This window comes from Carcharodon carcharias, chromosome 1, assembly GCF_017639515.1.
Source record: "Carcharodon carcharias isolate sCarCar2 chromosome 1, sCarCar2.pri, whole genome shotgun sequence".
Classification (NCBI taxonomy): domain Eukaryota; kingdom Metazoa; phylum Chordata; class Chondrichthyes; order Lamniformes; family Lamnidae; genus Carcharodon; species Carcharodon carcharias.
This window is the reverse complement of record NC_054467.1, coordinates 123,494,951-123,516,164: the sequence shown is the minus strand read 5'-3', so window position 1 is coordinate 123,516,164 and position 21,214 is coordinate 123,494,951. Positions and strand designations below refer to the sequence as shown.

At 43.5% G+C, this 21,214-nt stretch overlaps 1 protein-coding gene across 2 annotated transcripts in view; it reads right to left on the bottom strand.

Moving 5' to 3' along the window:
- zcchc4 (zinc finger, CCHC domain containing 4) overlaps positions 1 to 10,357 on the bottom strand; it is a 106,183-nt gene extending 95,826 nt beyond the window's left edge. For both annotated transcript variants that reach the window (XR_005946610.1, XM_041216477.1), the window contains exon 1: positions 10,208 to 10,357. Coding sequence is in view for 1 of the 2 variants with exons in the window: in XM_041216477.1 (XP_041072411.1) it covers positions 10,208 to 10,286 (79 nt within the window). In the remaining variant the exon portion in view is untranslated. The remainder of the gene's footprint in view (positions 1 to 10,207) is intronic.
- Positions 10,358 to 21,214: the final 10,857 nt, after the last annotated feature.

Sequence of the window (21,214 nt, the reverse complement as noted above, 5' to 3'; positions counted from 1 at the left end):
ATCACTCACAGCATAGTTGTCTGATGGATGTTGCACTCCTGGGTCCTCGTTTGGTAGAGCAGTGCCAACCTCACCGTCAGCACAGGGATGGTCCTGGTCATCGCTGACCAGCTGGATGGCTCTGTTTTCAAAGTCTGTGAGGACCTTGATTTCAGGCGTTCCTCCACTCGTCTGCGACCTCTCCCTCTTGTTCTGCGCCAGTTTGTCCTGCATGAATAGAGATAGAGAGGGTGGAAGCAGGATGCCTACCAGGCCAGATGATAAGTATGCCTGGCATGTGTGGGTGGTGAGTGGTCCCATGGATGGTTGAGGACAATGAAGGTATGTGTGAGAGAGTGAATGGTGATGTGTACCTTGAAATGGCACTCAGTGAAGGCTCTGTGGATGTGTGATGGTTTTGAGAGTGTGTATGAGTTGAGCTTGATGAGAAGAGTGACGTACCCTGGCGGAACAGAGATCATCATTCATCCTCTTGCGACAATGTTCTCTTTTGAAGGGCATTGGCGCTGACCACCACTGCCACCACCACCCAAGCCCATCCTGCGGCCAGAGTGGGTGGGGGTAGAGGACATCACGGCAGGACTCCGCGGCATCCAAAAGGCATTCCAGTGATGCGTTGATGAATCTGGGGGCTGCAGTCTTTTTGCCTTGTAGGGCCATGTCTTCCCAGCAGCAGATGTAGTCTGGAAGCACTGAGATGTGTCTATGCACGGCTGGACTTTAAATATGGTGCCCGCTGTAATGAAGTGGCGAGGTGATGCCAGGTGGGCGAATGAGAGCCTGTCCACCATGGAAACAGCATGTTTCCCAGGAATGCATAAATAAAACAGTGCAAATCTGGGACGATTGCATTCTTAGCCTGCTTGCAAGAACTCCCACAGAGAAATGAACATAAGGTGAAACTGACGAAGGGTCACAGACCTAAAACATTAACTCAATATCTCACTCCACAGAAGCTGCCAGACCTGCTGAACATTTCTAGCATTTTCTGTTTTTATAACCAGAATAAAACTGTTGGAATGAAAGCCTGCACCATGCACCAACTCTATTCTGATGACAAAAACAGAATTACCTGGAAAAACTCAGCAGGTCTGGCAGCAAGGGCGGAGAAGAAAAGAGTTGACGTTTCGAGTCCTCATGACCCTTCAACAGAACTTTTCTTCTCCGCCAATGCTGCCAGACCTGCTGAGTTTTTCCAGGTAATTCTGTTTTTGTTTTGGATTTCCAGCATGCACAGTTTTTTGTTTTTACCTCTATTCTGATGAGTTGTGTGTGCTGGTCAGGACAATTAATTCAGCACAGAAGTTTCATACACAATGTAATTCATCAATGTAATTCAAGCCAACCTTTTTTTTAAAAAAATCATCAGCCTTCCAGGTTCCACAGTTCATTGAGAGACTTTAAGAACTAATGCCAGTTGATTCTCAGTGAATGAGTGATACTTAATGACACTTAGACCAGCGCCCATTTGTCCTAAAGCAAATGACCAAAGGCAGTTTTAGGTTCGTCTACAACGCGATCCATCCTACTGCATGTACAGAATATGATTCAGCAAAGATGCAGGCAAACACACAAAATAAAAAGAGAGCAGAATCCTGAAATAAATAAAACTTTAATTTGCAGTGGTTGTTTTGTTGTATGGAATGGGGCTATATCATGACAAGAACCAATACCATTGCAACAGGAATGTTTTTTTTTTACACATCCCACTCTGCTACTAACATTGAGAGTTCACTGAGGGTGGATCAGGGTTTATTATATTTCTCACACCCTTTAATTTTTTGCCTGGAGCAGGAGGAAAGGAGAAAGACATCCACTGAGGCAGCAGCAGGAGAACTGCGTTCAACCACAATATGTATTCTCACAGTCCTCACTCATCCCTCACTCTACCATTACCACCAAACTAGGGAAACAACCCTGGTTCAATGAAGAGTGCTGGAGGGCATGCCAGGAGCAGCACCAGGCATACCCAAAAATAAGGCGACAGCCTGGTGAAGCTACAACACGGGACTACTTGTATGCTAAATAGCGTGAACAACATGCGATAGATAAAGCTAAGCAACCCCACGACTTACAGATCAGACCAAAGTTTTACAGCCCTGCCACCGAGTCAGAAATGGTAGTGAACAATTAAACAAGCAGTGGAAGGAAAAGACTCATTGAAGTCAGTGAATTGAAATGTAAGTTAATGGGAATCAGGGGGAAAACTCTCCACTGGTTAGACTCATAACTAGCACAAAGGAAGATGGTTATGGTTGTTGGAAGCCAATCATTTCAGTCCCAGGACATCACTGCAGGAGCTCCTCAAGGTGGGTCCAAGACCCAACCATCTTCAGCTGCTTCATCAATAACTTTCCCTCTGCCTTACAAACAGAAATGGTAATGTTTGTTGCTGTGCATAATATTCAGTTACATTTGTAGCTTTTCAGATAATGAAGCAGTCTATGTCTGCATGCAGCAAGACCTGGACAACGTGACTTGATGTGACAGGTGGCAAGTAGCATTTGCACAGACATTTGCCAGAAAATGACCGCCTCCAGAAAGAGAGAATCTAATCAGCTCCCCCAGTACTTCAATGGCATTATCATTGCTGAATCCCCCATTGCCAACATCCTGGGGAGTTATCATTCACCAGAAACTGAACCGGACCAGCCATATAAATACTGTGGTTACAAGATCAAATCAGGGGCTGGGAATTCTGTGACGAGTAACTCACCTCCTGACTCCCCAAAATCTGTCCACCATCTACAAGGCAAAAGTCAGGAGTGTGATGGAATACTCCCAACTTTCCTGGCTGAGTGCAGCTCTAATAACACTCAAGAAGCCCAGCATGATTCAGGACAAAGCAGCACGCTTAATTTCCACCCCAAACCATCAAAAACATTCAGTCCCTCCACCACCAGTGCACTGTGTCAGCTGTGCATACCATTTACAAGATGCACTGCAGCAACTTGCCAAGCCTCCTTCGACAGCACCTTCCAATCCCATGACCTCTACCACCTGTCAGAGCAAGGGAGCAGATGCATGGGAAGTACGGCAAGTAATTAGACAGGCAAGTGGGATGTTGATCTTTGTTTCTGGAGTGGGGGAGGGGCGGGGAGTATAAAAGTAGTTACCACAACTGTTCAGGGCATTGATGAGGCCACACCTAGAGTATTGTGTACAGTTTTGGTCTCCTTACTCAAGGAGGGATGTAATTGCATTGGAAGCAGCTCAGAGGACTAGGCTGATCCTAGAATGAAGGGTTTGTCTTATAAGGAAAGGGCCTATACTCATTGAGTGAATCCTGGAATTGCCCCCTTAACTGCACAGTGGATGTACTTACACCATAGGACTGCAGTGGTTTAAGGCGGCAATTCACCACAAATCAAGAGCAATTAAAGATCAACAATAAATGCTGGTCTTGCCAGCAACGCCACATCCCATGACTGAATCTGTCGTCCTTACCTGGTCTGGCCTACATGTGACTCCAGACTTACAAGCAATGTAGTTCACTCTTAAAATGCCCTCTGAAATGGCCTAGCAAGCCACCCAGTTGTAACAAACCACTACAAAGTCACAAAAAGAGAGTCTGGGAAGTGTGTCCTGCAGTCAGCCTCGCAGTGAAGCAGTCTGGGAAGAGTGTGCTGCCGTCAGCATCATGGTGAAGCAGTCTGGGAAGAGTGTCCTGCAGTCAGTTCTTGTTGAAAATAACAAGAGTGACATCACAAGACAGCGCGAGAGAGCGGCGGAGAGATCAGAACCAGCACAAGTGCGGGGAAGCTTCAAAAAGTGATGTCAGCACAAAGGTGAGAGCTGATTGGCGAACAGTGAGTAAGTGTTTTTCTCCAGTTCAAAATAGATTAAGCTCAGGAAAGGTAAGAGTTCTAGTCTTTATTTAAAGTACATAAATAATTTAATTTTTTTTAAAACTGTATTTAACTTAAAGTAAGGGTTCCTTTTTCAACTAGAGGCATGGCAGGGCAGCTCAGTTCCATGTTATGTACCACCTGCAACATGTGGGAAGTCCTAGATGCTCCTTGCGCTCTGACCGACCATGTGTGCAGGAAGCACCACCAGCTGCAACTATTTGAGCTCCAAGTTTCGGACCTTGAGCGAAACTGGAGGTACTGAGGTGCATCCACAAGGCTGAGCGTTTCATGGATAGCATGTTTTTAGATGTGGTCACCCCACAGCTTACAGAAGTGCAGACAGAGAGGGAATAGGTGACCATCAGTCAGTAGAAAGGTGTCAGGCAGGTAGTCAGGAAATCCCAGGGTGCATCGTGCTCCAGAACCATTTTTCTGTGTTGGAAAACGGTGAAAATGATGGTTCCTCTGGGGAGCGCAGCCTTGCTAATGGCACTGTGAGTGGCTCAGCTGCACGGGGCGGGGTGGGGGGGGGGGGAGTGCAATAGTGGTAGGAGACTCGATAGTAAGGGGAACAGACAGGCGTTTCTGCAGCCAGAGACATGACTCCAGAAATGTCATGTTGCCTCCCTGATGCCAGGGTCAAGGATGTCACTGAACAGCTGCAGGGCATTCTAAAGGGGGAGGGTAAACAGACAGAGATCGTGGTACATATTAGTACCAACGACATAGGTAGAAAGAGGGATGAGGTCCTGCAAGCAGAATTTAGGAAGCTAGGAAGCAGATTAAAAAATAGAACCTCAAAAAGGTAGTAATCTCTGGATGACTTCCGGTGCCACGCGCGAGTGAGTATAGAAATAGGAGGTTAGTCCAGATGAATGTGTGGCTGGAGAGATGGTGCAGGAGGGAGGGCTTTAGATTTCTGGTTAATTGGTAACGTTTCTGGGGGTGGTGGTACCTGTACAAGGCGGAATGGGGCCAACATCCTTGTGGGGAGGTTTACCAGTGCTGTTGGGGAGGGTTTAAACTAACTTGGCAGGGGGATGGGATCCTGAGAGGAGGTTCAGCATGAGGAGATGCACAGCCAAAATTAGAAGAAAGAACAAGTGAGTCTGGAAGGCATAGAAATTATAGGCCAGTTAAGGCACAAGGGAGTTTGGCAAGGTTGGATGGTATTTATTTTAATGCAAGGAGTCTGACAAATAAGGCAGATGAACTGAAGGCACAACTTAACACATGGAAGTATGATGTCATTGCTATCAAAGAGACATGGTTGAGAGAGAGGCAGGACTGGCAGCTCAATATTCTAGGATATAGGGTCTTCAGGCGAGACAGGGAAGGAGGTAAAAGAGGGGGTATCACAATATTGATCAAGGAATCAATTACATCAGTAAGGAGGAATGACATCAAATGAAGCCTTATGGGTAGAACTTAAAAACAAAAAGGAGCAATCACATTGCTGGGAGTGTATTATAGGCCCACAAACAGTCAGAGAGAAATAGAAGAGCAGATATGTAGGCAAATTTCAGAGAAGTGTAAAAATAATAGGGTAGTAATAGTGGGAGATTTCAACTTCCCCAACATTAACTGGGTTAGTCATAATGTGATAGGTTTAGAGGGAGCGGAATTCTTAAAATGCATCCAGGAGAGCTTTTTAAGCCAGTACGTAGAAGGTCCTACAAGAGAGGGGGTGATCCTGGACTTAACTTTAGGGAATGAAGCCAGGCAAGTGATAGAGGTATCAGTGGGGGAGCATTTTGCAGATAGTGATCATAACTCTGTTAGATTCAAGGTTGTTATGGAAAAGGACAAGGATGAACAAGAATTCAGAGAATTCAGAAATTGGGGAAAGGCTGATTTTAATAAGATCAGATATGATTTGGCCAGAGTGGATTGGGAGCAGCTACTTTTAGGTAAATCTGTGTCAGAGCAGTGGACTCATTCAAGAAGGAAATGGGGAGAGTACAGGGCCAACATATTCCGGTAAAGATAAAGGGTGGGACTAACAAATCCAGGGAACCCTGGATGTCGAGGGATATACAGGATTTGATGGAGAAAAAAAGGGAGGCTTATGGCAAACACAGAGGGCTCAAAACAGCAGAAGCCCTAGAGGAATATAGAATGTGTAGGGGGGAAACTTAAAAAGGAAATTCGGAGAGCAAAAAGGGGGCATGAAAAAACATTGGCAGGTAAAATAAAGGAAAATCCAAAGTTATTTTACAAGTACATTAAGAGTAAGGGGATAACTAGGGACAGAGTAGGGCCCATTAAGGACCATAGTGGTAATTTGTGTATGAAGCCGGAAGATGTAGGTAGGGCTCTAAGTGAATACTTTGGGTCGGTGTTCACAAGTGAGAGGGACAACGTGGGTATGGAAATCAGGTAGAAGAACTGTGATATAATTAAAGAAATTAGCATAGAAAGGGAGGTGGTTCTAAGTGGTCTGGCAGGCTTAAAAGTAGATAAATCTCCAGGCCCGGATGAAATGTTTCCCAGGCTGTTGAGAGAGGCTAGGGGTGCTGGCAATAATTTTCAATATCTCTCTGGCCATAGGAGAGGTACCAGAGGACTGGAGGGTAGCCAATGTGGTACCGTTATTCAAGGAGAGAGGAAAGGATAAACCAGGGAACTACAGGCCAGTCAGTCTAACCTCAGTGGTAGGGAAACTATTGGAAGCAATTCTGAGGGACAGAATTAATCTACACTTGGAGAGGCAGGGATTAATCAAGGACAGTCAGCATGGTTTTGTTAAGGGGAGGTCATGTCTGACCAATTTGAGTGAATTTTTCAAAGAGGTGACCAGATGTGTAAATAAGAGCAATGCATTTGACGTAGTCTACTTGGACTTCAGCAAGGCTTTTGATAAGGTCCTGCATGGCAGACTGATAACGAAGGTAAGAGCCCATGGGATCCAAGGCAATTTGGCAAATTGGATTCAGAATTGGCTGAGTGGCAGGAAGCAGAGGGTGCTGGTCGAGGGGTGCTTTGGTGACTGGTTGCCTGTGTCCAGTGGGGTTCCACAGGGATCGGTGTTGGGTCCCTTGCTGTTTGTGGTGTATATAAATGATTTAGACTTGAATATAGGAAGGTTGATCAGTAAGTTCGCAGATGACACGAAAATTGGTGGGGTGGTAAACAGTGAGGAGGATAGCCTTAGATTACAGGAGGATATAGACGGGCTGGTCAGATGGGCTGATCAGTGGCAAATGGAATTTAATCCGGATAAGTGTGAGGTGATACACTTGGGCAGGACAAACAAGACACGGGAATACACGATGAATGGTGGTACCTTGGGACCTTGGTGTGCATGTCCACCGGTCCCTTAAGGTAGTGGGATAGGGAGATAAGGTGGTTAAGAAGGCATACGGGATACTTGCCTTTATTAGCCAAGGCATAGTAGATAAGAGCAGGGAGGTTATGCTGGAACTGTATAAAATGCTGGTTACGCCACAGCTAGAATATTGTGCGGGGTTCTGGAATCCGCATTATAGGAAGGATGTGATTGCACTAGAGACAGCGCAGAGGAGATTTACCAGGATATTGCCTGGGCTGGAGAGTTTTAGTTATGAGGAGAGATTGGATAGACTGGGGTGATTTTTCTTGGAGCAGAGGAGATTGAGGGGGCACATGATTGAGGTGTATAAAAGTATGAGAGGCATAGATAGGGTAGACAGGAAGGAACTTTTCCTCTTGGTGGAGGGATCAATAACCAGGGGGCATAGATTTAAGGTAAGGGGCAGGAGGTTTAGAGGGGATGTGAGGAAGATTTTTTTCACCCAGAGGGTGATGGGCATCTGGAACTCGCTTCCTGAAAGGGTGGTAGAAGCATAAGCCTTCATAACATTTAAGAAGTATTTGGATGTGCAATTGCAATGCTGTGGCATACAAGGCTATGGGCCTCGTGCTGGAAAATGGGATTAGAATAGTTAGATACTTGTTTGACCGGCACAGGCTCAATGGGCCTTTTTCTGTGCTGTAGACCTCTATGACTCTATATTAAAAAATTATGTTCCTCTTTCCACTCCAAATCTAAAAACGCCTTGAATGCTCTCAATCCTTGCATTTTTTTCCAAAACTGCACTTATATAATACATTGAAAAAGAAAATTCCATAGAGCTCAATTTAGGGGCACCATTAATCTGTTTAAATTAAAGAATTTATTATCTTAGAGTTGGTTCTGACATCACAGATGATAGGTATGGCTAATCCCAAAAGGGAATCTTTCCCAAACTCCTTGTGCCTCAGTCACTTGCAATGAGGTGCACTCCTTTTGGTTTTAAAGCAAAGTATTTCGCTTTTTTTAAAAATGACCTGCATTTAGATATCAGTTTTCGTGACCACGGGACATCTTAAAGTGCTTTATAGACAGTGACATACTTTAAGTGTAGTCACTGTTGCAATGTAGCAAACACAACAGCAACATGATAATGGTTGTGGTTGTTGGAGGTCAATCATCTCAGCTCTAGGACATCACTGCAGGAGTTCCTCAGGGTGGTGTCCTAGGCCCAACCATCTTCAGATGGTCCATCAATGACCTTCCTTCCATCATGAGGTCAGAAATAAGGATGTTCACTGATGATTGCACAATGATCAGCACCATTCATGACCCCTCAGATACTGAAGTAGTCCATGCCCAGATGCAGCAAGACCTGGGCAATAACCAGGCTTGGGCTGACAAATGGCAAGTAACATTCGCACCACACAAGTGCCAGGCAATGACCATCTCCAACAAGAGAGAATCTAACCATCACCCCTTGAATTTCAATGGCATTACTATCACTGAATTCCCCACTATCAACATCCAGGGGGTTACTATTGACCAGAAACTGAACTGGGCTAGCCATATAAATACTGTGGCTATAAGAGCAGGTGAGAGGCTAGGAATCCTGCAACAAGTAATTCACCTCCTGACTCCCCAAAGCCTGTCCACCATCTAACCATTCACAAGGCACAAGTCAGGAGTGTGATGGAATACTTTCCACTTGCCTGGATGAGTGCAGCTCCAACAAGTCTCAAGAAGCTCAACACTGTCCAGGACAAAGCAGCCCACTTGATTGGCACCCCTTCCACAAACATTCATTCCCTCCACCACCAACAAAAAGTGGTAGCAGTATTACTGCAGAAACTCACCAAGGCTCCTCAGGCAGCACCTTCTAAGCCCACAACCACTATCAACTAGAAGGACAAGGGCAGCAGATACATGGGAACATCACCATCTACAAACCTCTCACCATCCTGACTTGGAAATATATCAAATATATCACCATTCTTTCACTGTCGCTGGGTCAAAATCCTGGAACTCCCTCCCTAACAGCACTGAGAGTGTACCTACACCACAGGGACTACAATGGTTCAAGAAGGCAGCTCACCACCACCTTCTCAAGGGCAACTAGGGATGGGCAATAAATGCTGGCCCAGCCAGCGAAGCCCATATCCCGTAAATGAATAAAAAATTACCAGATCATCTGTTTTTGTGATACTGATTGAATGATAAACATTGGCCAAGATACCAAGGATAATTCGAAACAAAAACAGAACTATCTGAAAAAACTCAGCAGGTCTGACAGTATCTGCAGAGAGGAATACAGTTAACATTTTGAGTCTGTATGACTCTTCGCCCCCCCCGTTCTGCTTCGAAATAGGGCATGGGCTCTTTTATGTCCACCTGAGGGAGCAGATGGGGCCTTGGGTTTGACATCGCACCCAAAAGAAAGCACTTCCCACAGTTCAGTGCTCCCTCGGTACTGAACTGGAGTGTCAGCCTTGATTTCTGTACTCAAGTCCTGGAGTGAGACTTGAAACCAAAAGATCTGTAACGCAAGAGGTGTGATTTCTACCAACTGGGCCACAGTTTACGTGATCATTCTGTTCATCCTTCAATAAATACAGTCCTGACATTCCCCTGTTGATGCTGACAGCCCTTTCTTAAAGCACAAGCTGTCAGCCGCACATTTGAATACTCTCGGTTGCAAACCGAGGCAGCTACTTCTAATTAAAATTAAAATAATACATAACACCCAACAAGTCAGACAGCATCTATGGAGTGTGAAACTCGCAGGGTTAATGCCTTAAGTCCCCGACCTTTTCTGAGAATTGGAAGATGTTACCCGAGTTCATCTAACAGTTTCCAGTTCTGACCAAAAGTCGTGGACCGAAACGTTAACTCCACAGATGCTGTCTGACCTGTTGAGTATTATGCAACAAGTCCTCTATTTATTTCAAGATATCTAGTATTTTGCTTTTTGTTTCCCAATAAGCATGTCTTGGTGTATCTTCGGCCTGCTGCGTGCATGGAGCCAGCATTAATGCAAGCTCTGAGTCTATATTGTACCGCTCCCCCTCCCACACTCTATCCTTACCATGTGGGCACAGGGGGGCTCTGGCCTCCGCTTCCTGGTTGATGATGAGTTCGATTCCTGCAGCCTCAGACATTCTCATTCATTCAGCAATAGAATGCCGGCCTCCGCTACATTCTACTGCAATGGCACATAGCCTCCACCGACGTCATTCACGCGACGGTGTCGCACCAAGCCCCGCCCCCTCCCTTACAAAACAATAAACAAGGAGCCTCTTCCAAACAGAAACCAGACCGGCCAAAGCGCGCGTGTTTTTCAATAAATAAATGATTCTGATTGGTTAGCAGCGGCATTGGAGTACGGTGACGTTCAGTTGAGTTCACAATTGCTGCCTCGGCATTCTGTGCTGGCTACAGCTGGCAACTTGGGGCGATAAAGTGAGGGTTGGTCCTTTAGAGGATGGGACGAGGGAATTAATAATGGGAAGTGGCAATGCCCCTGATGTTCTCTAACCCATCTAATTTAAAGAGTACCCACGAAGACACCATCTAGTTCTTTTAATATTGTAAAGCTATCAATCAAAACTTTTAAGAGTAAAAATTTGGTAAGTTCCACTCCAGCGACCTGCGCACAAAAAATTAAGCTGACACTCCAGTACTGAGGGAGAGCTGCACTGTCAGAGGTGCCACCTTTCAGATGAGATATAAAACTGAGTGTCCTTCTGCTCTCTGAGCCTATCATTGGTGACTAATGGCCTTTCTTCTTCTTCCTAAGCAGAGCCTCAGGAGCGAGGATGACTTTCTTCCGCTCCAGTGTTGTGGGTCCTGAGGTAACTAAAACATCCAATACTGGATCTGCACACTCTGCCATAGATGGGGCAGGTAGTGTTTGATGATTGGGTGGGTGGGGTGCTTGGATTTTGGTATAATCTGTCCGGTGTTTGCACTTAGCTTCCACCTGGGCCTAATGGAGATGTTCGAAATGGTTGGCACCTTCGTGGGTGCTTCTTCTCCAGTTTGGGCGGTGTCAAGCAAGAGATTCCCACGAGTCGGAGAGGAAGTTGCATTTTTTCAGGGAGGTTTTGAGGACATCCCTGAAACGTTTCCTCTGCCTCCTGGTTGTTGTGATGAAGCTCAGAATAGAGAGCTCGTTTTGGAAGTTTTATGCCAGGAATGTGGCCCGCCCATGATTAACCATAACCAGTGCTACGATACTGGGGATATTAGCCTGAGAGAGGACGCTGATATTGGAATGCCTATACTGCCATTGAATTTGCAGCATTTTGCAGAAACATCACTGGTGATATTTCTTCAGGGATTTAAGGTGTCTGCTGTACTTTGTCCAAGTAGCACTGCAGCCCTGTAACCATGAGTTTGGTGCTGGGTTTGAGGTCTTTGTCATCAAACACTCTGTTCCTCAGACAGCCAAAGGCTGCTTTGGCACACTGGAGGCAATGTTGAGTTTCATTGTCAATGTCTGCCCTCGCTGAGAGGAGGTTTCCTTTAAACTACATTTCAATATAAGGGTCTCCTATGAAACTTTTCTATAGCTTCCATATCATTCCCCATGTTAGGGTACCAAAACTAGATACAGTATTTTCCATGAGGCCTAAGGTATTGTATTGTATTGCTTTTTTTAATATTAGATTTTCCTACCAATTCATCCTGATTTTTCATTCACTTTTGCTGGAGCCTCATGGCACCGGTTTGAACATTTAGAGACTCATATTCTATAACAGTTCAAATGTCTAGTTTGATAACACCTGCTTGGCATTAGCACTAGCCTGGTGCTTAACACATTTATTGATTTGAAATAAAATCTGCCAGATGAAGGCCCATTACATCTGAATCTGATTGTTGTCATTTTTTTCTTAGTTAGGGTCTTAAGATCACAGAAATCATCCACGACTTTGCCCAACCCATTCACATAGTTTATGAATAAAGGTTGTGAAGAGTAACATTTCTGATGCTGATCTCTGTAGGACTCCACTAATACTTGATCTCAACACACAATCATGACCATTTATAACAACCTTCTACCTACAAGAATTCCTTATACATCCATGATCTGCCCATTAATTCCAAATTTAAGCAATCATCTTTTGTGGCATTTTGTCAAAAGCTTTTTGAAAATCCCAGTGTACAATGTCTAGCTTTAATGGGCTAGCTTCATACATGAATCAAAGTTGAATCTATCACTAGCCATTGTTGCCTAGTTGTTCCCTACATTATAAGATCTAGCATTTGCTTTAATTTAATTGTAAGACTTTGCTCAATTACAATTGCTGACTAAGAGCTCATCAAAAAGGGACTTCCAGCTCAGACTAGATACAAAACCACGCTTGTACGAGAGTGTTTTTCAGAAGCTTCACAGACTTTATTAAGTTTTCCACAATGCACAAAATATTTAGCAAAAGGCAGTGGTCATCAGTCAAGTTCACGATGGAACACCAATCCTCAAGCTCCGGTTGACTGGGTGCCTTGTCTCTTGATGGAAGTTTATTTTCTGACTTCTCTTTTTGAAGATGATGCATGCTTAGTATCTTACAATTTCTTACTTAATACACTGATCCTTACTTTATACACTGTTCCAGCTTGGTCCTGTGCCTTATTAGGTAAAACCCCATTTCTGTCCATCTGATTGGCCAGTCATTACCTAACTGCCCTTCCGTGATGGCACCTTGAGCCGGCTTTAGGTCACTGTCATTGTGATTGTCATTCAGGGGGATCCAGATTTGTGCTTTCTTGCTGTTTATTCATCAACAATGACCACTTAACGAGATTAATATGTGCTTGTCCCGTTTCAAGCTATTTAGCTAGACATGTTTACATTTGTTACTGGTTAAAAGGATAACAGCCTCCCCAAGGTTATCTACATACTGATGACTTTTAAACAGAGGATTTTTGCTTGGTCTGAACGCCTCTCTTTTCAAAGCTTCTTGGCATATAATGACTTGTAGAGAGCTGTAGCTAACATTTGTTCTGGACAGGAGGGGGATTTAATTTAAACAGCCCTGACTCTCCTCTCACCACCCATCTATAAACAGAAAGGTGTTTTGATTTTGATTTCCCCCTGCATAAGAGGTAGCCTATTTCCCAACCCCTCAGTAGTGATCCAATTTCTATTAATAACCCCACAGCAAACTTAAGATAGGGTAAACCCAGAGGGTTAGTTTATATGCACACACTCAAATGTGGGAGGAGGGCTGCAACACAGCCTCCTGTGCATTCATACAATAAAAGACTGATAAAGAATGAAAGATTTGCAGGGCAAAGACCACAGAGAAAAGAATTATTGTGAGTCCAGAATCCAGAATCAAAGTCCAGTGGTATATTCCTTCACAGAGGTTGGCAGGTTGAACTGATGCTGGATAATTCACTTTTCCAGTGGAGTTGACAGCCATAATGAGATAGGCACGCAAAGATGAATCAGTCTTGTAGGCGCTGGTACAGAAGTTCCAGTCGAAACAGCATTGATGGGGCAAGGCTGGGCAAACCTGCACCGAGCCCATTTTATGTGCAGCCGCTAGGTAGATAGAAGGATGGCAGACTGAGCTTTGCAGTTCCACAAGGCAATATTACTGGTTCCACCAGCTGGGGTGGGTGGTGGGGGAGATCATGTCACATGACGCCCACCTCTCGACTTTGGTTTTGACAAAGGATGTGTATTCCTTTGTCTGGGTCCTTGAGACTGTAAATGTTACAACCATTAAGTCTTAGAGGGAGGTGGTGGGGTCCTTTGTTCAAATAGCCCCTTTTGTTCAGGGTCACAAACAGACATGGCTTAGACTATTGTCCAGTTTTTAAAATTTTAGAAATTAGCTATGAGGATATATAAAATATGTATAATTTAGAAAAATATATAGGGTGAGCTCTTAGCCCCCTGACACATTTATCCATTATGGTTTTTTGGTTATGGTACATATAGAATACAATCTTAACCAAAACACTTAGGGATATGTCAACTAAGTCCTAACAGTATAATAATAAAATAAACAATCCTACAACATGAAGGTCTGATACAGAATCATGATCAAAAAGACATAAGTCAAGAACCAAATTACTCCTATTTTTCTAGTTTGTCAGCTGTGGTCAGTTGCTAGCACTGCCACCTCTGAAGTTAGAAGATTGTGGGTTCAAGTCCCACTCCAGAGACCTACACACAAAAATTCAGGCTGACACTCCAGTGCAGTACTGAAGGGGTGGTGTGCTGTCAGACATGCCACCTTTCAGGTGAGATGGAAAACTAAGGGCCCTTCTCTCACAGGAGGATGTAAAATATCCTATGACATAATGTCAGAGAAGAGCAGGGATTAAGCCCTGGTGTTTGGGTCAATATTTATCTCTCAATGAACATCAGTAAAAAAGTAAATTGCCATGTTGCTACTTCTGGGGCATTCTGTGCGCAAGTTTTTTGCCACGTTTATTACATTACAAAAATGACTTCATAGCACAATGGGATGTCTTGAGGTTGTGAAAAGCATCGTATTAATTCAAGTCTTTCTTTTCTTCAGTAAAGTGTTCTCTTAGTAAACAATCATTTACGATACCTACAGATTATTTAGCTGCCCTACAGAAGATTCCACCTAGACGAGAAAGTAGTCAACCTGTCAGCATGGAAACAATTAAAATCAATCAGAGATATATTAAGATTGAGAGAGACGATACACGACTCACTATTGGAGCCTTGAACTTTAGGAAATTAAAATGCCACATTACATAAACATAATGTAATTAAGGTGTTTTTATAATTTGTGCCTAAAGTGCCCCATGTGTGATGCCCTCCATTGTTGCATAGTCAGCCAATACTCACTGTCTGCGTTCACACAAAAGATAGCAACTTGGGTGAGTTTCTGAAGAGCCACAAGGATCCACTGAATCATACCCAAGAGGCAAGATCCCAGAGGAGAAAAACACTCAAACTGCAGCATGCCAATGCTGAGTCATTCAATAGTCCTATGATTTATATATGTTTTAATGCTCAAGACTCATGTAGAAAACTAAATATAGTTTTCTATCATTTTAAATTTCCTGCAATGAATTGTATTTAGAATCACAGAATTGTTACAGTACAGAAGAAGAAAACTCCACCTATCAAATCCACACCAGCTCTCTGCAAGAGCAATTTAGCTAATCCCAGTCCTCTGCCCTTTTCCCGTAGTCCTGTAACTTTTTTCTCTACAGGTGCTTATCCAATTCCCTTTTCAAAGCCTTAATTGAATCTCCCTCCACCACCGTCTCAAGCTGTGCTTTCCAGATCCCATCTACTTGCTGGGTATAAAACATTTTTCTCATGTCACTTTTGGTTCGCTTGCCAATCACATTAAATCTGTGAACTTTTGGTTCTTGATCCCTTAACTAACGAGAACAATTTTTCTCTTTCTCTCTGTCGAAACTCCCCATGATTTTGAATACATTTATCAAATCTCCTTAACACACTTCAGAAACTCTTTTCCCTGTCTGTCTGGGGATTTAGCTTTGTCTCCAAGTGATCATTGTTGCCTTGGAGGAGGGGCAGCTCACAACCCCAATTACTTGTCATATAACCCACAGTTTGGGAACCCCCTGCTTTACACCATTATTCTCCCAGCTATATCTGGATAAGTAAAGTTTCCTATTATCACTGCTCTATAGTTCTTGCATAAATTTAAAATGCTACAAATCACATGACTCACAAATGAGGGCAACGCTGAATGAACACAGTCCATCTAAAAACATGGGTCAGCAGAACTGCAGAGGTAGATTACTGGAAGGTTGAATCTGGAGCCTTTGTTGTCTCTATGGCTCAGTACCACTTTAGATACTATATTTATCTAATGAGATATCTGTCAGAATTTTTAAAGCGGTCTGTTGATTAAGATAGCTCAAAATAAATGGCTTTTTTAATCTCCTCTTTACTTTCTGATCATGACTGAAGTATAAGGATGAAAGTCAGCGGACATGAAGATATTGTCCCAAAATACCAGGCAATAATTATCCACTGTGCATAGGGACTTAGGAACAGGTGTAGGCTGAGCTTGTTCAACTATTCAAGAGATTATGGCCGTTCCATACTTCAACTTCATTTACCCACCTTTGTTCTGTATCCCTTGATACCTAACAAAAATCTATCGATCTCAATCTTGGAAATTTTAATTGACCCAGCATCCAATTTCATCTTCCCTCTCTGACTTCTATCTCTACTGGTCTCCTAAAGATCACATTGGAGAAATTGGGGCAGGTGGTGGTATAGTGGTATTGTTGCTGGGCTAGTAATCCAGAGACCCAGGTTAATGCTCTAGGGACCTGGGTTTGAATCCCACTACAGCAGATGGTGGAATTTGAATTCAATAAAAAAATCTGTAATTAAAAGCCTAGTGATGACCATGAAACCATTGTCATAAAACCTGTCTGGTTCACTAAAGACCTTTAGGGAATGAAATCAGCCATCCTTATCTGATCTGGCCTCCATATGACTCCAGACCCACAGCAAAGTGGTTGACTCTTAAGTGACTGGATCCTACACCACATGGACTGTAGTGGTTCAAGAAGGTGCCTTACCACCACTTTCTAAAGGGCAATTAGGGATGGGCAATGACCACATCCTAGGAATAAATTTTTAAGAAGTTCACTTTGGAACAAAGGAGATTGGGATGAGATTTGATAAATGTGTACAAGATCATGTCAGGTTTAGGTGAGCTAGACAATGAAAAGCTGTTCCCATTAGCTGATTGTACAAGGACTAGAGGAATGTAAGGTTTGTAATGCAAATGTAGGGTTTTGGATAAGAGGTGCAGCGGGGATGTGAGGCTGCATTTTTTTTAATGCAGTGTGTTAATAACCTGGAACTCGCTGCCTATGAGGGTGGTAGAAGTGGAGATGATCAATGATTTCAAAAAGAACTAGGACGGGCACTTGTGGGAAATAAACTTGCAAGGAAATGGACATTGAACAAGGTAATGCGACTGGCTGGATTGCTCTAAGGAGACCTGGCATGGACTCAATGGGCCGAATAGCCTCCTTCTGTGCTATTATGACTCTATGACTCTAGATTATTTTTTGCCTCCCTGCTACCCATCATTATATTTGAGTCATGATCACTCAGCAGATCTGGTCGTGGATAGTGTCATGCTTGTGCGTCTAGTGGTATTGTAGTTGTGAGGTACTCTGCAGAAAATTCAGCAGCAGCCACACAGAAAATACTGCAGTTAGAATAGGAAATGAAGATCATGCAGGCTCAGTGGCTTTTGAAGGGAATAATTGCTGATGTGTGAGGTTATAAATGGTTCTTCTACCAAATGCCTTAACTTCCATTTACAGTATCTGCTCCTGTGCTATTCCAAACACATCACTAGTACAGGACACCTCCTCGTGATGTCCACTGATTTTTATGAGCATAACAAGTCAACGGGCATCTATGAGTTTTTGAAAACCTCACCTTGGTTACCTGAACCATCCTCAAATTGAACTAAAGCCAGCAATGATGATAGTCTGGAAGTTGGGCACCAAAGTCTTCATAACAATAGAGGCATTCATGAGAAATGCTCGTACAGGGAGATGATGTTTCGACTGCAGATGCCAATGATTTTGCTATGTACTCGCTAGAAAACTGCACAGCAGACAATTGTTGGTCAAATCAAATCATACCATCTTCCAATGGAGGTGACTCTCAACACAGGCCTCTGTCTATGTTACAGAATCATAGAATGGTTAGCAGGCCGACTAAAGCCTGTGTTTCCAAGCAAATCATTGGGAGTAGTGAACATACTAGTTCTTTGGATCAACTGCTTCTTCAATATAATGGTTCGTAGTCTATTTTTACACAGTCAGAAGATTATTGACGGAGGGCGATGTAAATTACTGTAGGTGTTAGGGAATTCCAAAACATAAGGCCAGGATTGTTGAAGGTTATGCTAATAACGATGCTGAAGCAGAGGGATAGGGGGGTGACAGTAGGCCAGTATTAGAAGAACAATGGGTTTGAATTGTGTTCCAGAGCTAGAAGAGTTTGCAGAGGGCAGTTCAAGGTAGTTGCAGAGAAATGGAAATGAGTATATTGAAGTTAAGTGTGCTCAGAAATGGGGGAAAGCATTGGGGGTTAATGAGGACAGGTGTGACAGCAGTACTTAATTTAGGTGAAGATCCAGATATAGTTTTGATATAGTACAAGTTTATTTAGGTGGATTTTGGGAAACAGGTAAGGTCTGAAGAAACTTTTGCTTTAAGTGCCTGGATGAGTAATTGAATCTGACCTGGGTGTATCTGATAGTAAATATTGTGTCTTTCTTCCTATATTTAACATAACCTTACTTGGCATTAACCTTGGGTTAGAATAATATTTGGCAAACATATATTAACTATAATTTTATGCTTTGGGTTCAGTATCTGCATATATGAATGTGTGAGTATGATGCACCATCTCTAACAATTTCTTTTTTCACCGAGTGATCGGGACTGTGCACTATGTGGAAGCAGAGAAGGAAACCCAGAAATCTTGGGAATGCAGAGATGCTGCTGCATTTAATGGCAGGACCTCCATATCTTTTTTGCCTGTCTGGCAACTGGCCAGATTGACAGGTTGGTCAGCTGTCAGGTGGAAAATCCACCTGAAAAACTAGGATGAAAGTCTTACTTAAGCATTCCCATTGCATGAGGTGGGTGCGCAAGGAACAAGGAGAGGAAGTGGAAACCAGACAGAAGAGAAAAGAAAGAGCAGCTGATAGCTGAAAATTTTCAATGAGTAAAGGTTGACTCACCAAATAAAATCAGTTCATATCTGTTCTCACCCAGTCACCTACCCGTTACAAAATCTTCCTTGCAGTGGTGAGGTGTGCTGAGCTCATGACTGAAACTCTTTCCTGGAGGAGACACTAAGAAAGATAACCAATCCTAGATAGAGAGTGATATCAGCATCACTGTCTGCAACTCACTAGTGCTGGGTGCAGCTTCTCAGATGTTACTGGTCAGTATCATCACAGCCTGACTAGTCCCAACAATGTCTTGGGAACCTTGTGAAAATGTCCTATTCAAAGCATTCAGTACAGTGCTGTTAGCTGCCATTCTGGAAGTTATCGATGACAATAGAAACTCTTCCTAATTTCTTGATGCCATAACCATCTCTCAGGTTGTCACAGTGTCCAGGGTGTTCTGCAGGTCATGAGAAACTTTCTACATTGTGTTGTATAAGTGACTTTGGTTCATCCCACCATCTTGACTGTGTGGGTAGAAGGGAGGCAGTGGTGTATTGGTAATGTCACTGGACTGGTAATCTAGAGGCCCAGACTAGTGCTCTGGGAACACAGGTTCAAATCCCACCATGACAGCTGGTGGAATTTGAATTCAATTAATAAAGTCTGATCACAAAACCATCATCAAGTAAAAACCAGATGATAGAAAAAACCACCTCGTTTGCTAATGTCTTTAGGGAATGAAACCTGCCATCCTTACCTGATTCAAGGTTGACTCTTAACTACCCTCTGAAATGGCCTAACAAGCCACTCAGTCAAGGAAAGGCCAATAAATGCTAGCCTTGCCAATGACACTCACATCCTATGAAAGAATAAAATTAAAATCCACTTGAGATTGATCATTTGACAACTGGATCCCTGAAATTTAGGTTCCTTGGCTAAGGGTTGTCAATTTTTGCCCTTCCGTGGAGGAATAACACTCTCCCTCTCTTCCACTTCTGAGTCCTCAGTATCGATTATAGCCGTTGCTTAATGACTCACTGAATAAAACTTTTATGAATCCAATTCCTTGATAGTGGGTTTCTCTGTATTAATTGCTGTGCAAGTATGATGCCAGGACAGAGTTGATACGGATGTGGCACCCCATCCACAAACATTCACTCCCTCCACCACTGACACACAGTAGCAGCGGTGTGTACCATCCACAAGATGCGCTGCAGAAACTCACCAAGGCTCCTTAGGCAGCAGCTTCCAAACCCATGACCACAACCATCTAGAAGGACAAGGGCAGCTGATAGATGGGAACACCACGACCTGGAAGTTCCCCTCCAAGTCACTCACCATCCTGACTTGGAAATATATCACTGTTCATTCATTGTCGCTGGGTCAAATTCCTGGAGCTCCCTCCCTAACAGCACAGCAGGTGTACCTACACCACATGGACTGCAGCAGTTCAAGAAATCAGCTTACCAACACCTTCTCGAGGGCAATTAGAGATGGGCCATAAATGCTGGCCTAGCCAGCTACATCCACATCCCATGAATGAATAAAAAAAATGGCAGAATTAGATTGGATAAATGGATGAAGGAAAAGGTTTTGAAAAGGTAAATATGATTAGGACTATCCACTCATGAGGAGTCGAAATGCCAACCTGGACTGGTTAGGCCAAATGGCCTGTTTCCATTTAACTTCTATGTATTTCTATGCACCATATAATGTATGTCAATGTACAAGTATGTTACCTGCAGGTGAGGAATACTAATACAGTAAAATCCCAATGAGTCAAATCGCAGGGGATCCGCCTTCAAATTCATTTTAATTGGAGCTTAGTAATAGCCAAGGAGGCCCTGTGCCCACATGAATGTGTCTGTATGTAATCCGATATGCCTACAAACGTGTCTATGTCAAAAATACACTTCAGGCCAGCGATGTCGGTGTGCACGGGGCACTTGTGTGTAATGATGACAATCTTCCTTTTCTTGCGTTGAAACATTTTGTCAACTTTCCTGATCCACAATTCAAAATTGCTGGAGGCCAGGCGGTTTTGTTCGCCTCATGCTGCATGGGAAGCATCTTGAAATTCACAAAGTAATGTGGCTTCTTGGACTTTTCTATCGCAAGAAGTGGCAACTTTTTGGTGCCATCCATCTTGGCACAGACCATAGTAGTGACATGTTCCTTGCTTCGCTTTCCACCATGACAAGTTTCAGCCTGGCAAAAGACAGTAAAACAGTCTGGATGCATCTGGTAAAAATGTCTCTTGGTGCATATTCATTCAAGACATGGGCGAAACTATTTTGCAGCCAATCATCTGTCATTGCTGCTGTAACTGCTGCACCCTCATCGCTTACCTTGTGGAAGATGATGCCGTATCTTGTCTTGAATCGGTCCAGCCATCCATCACT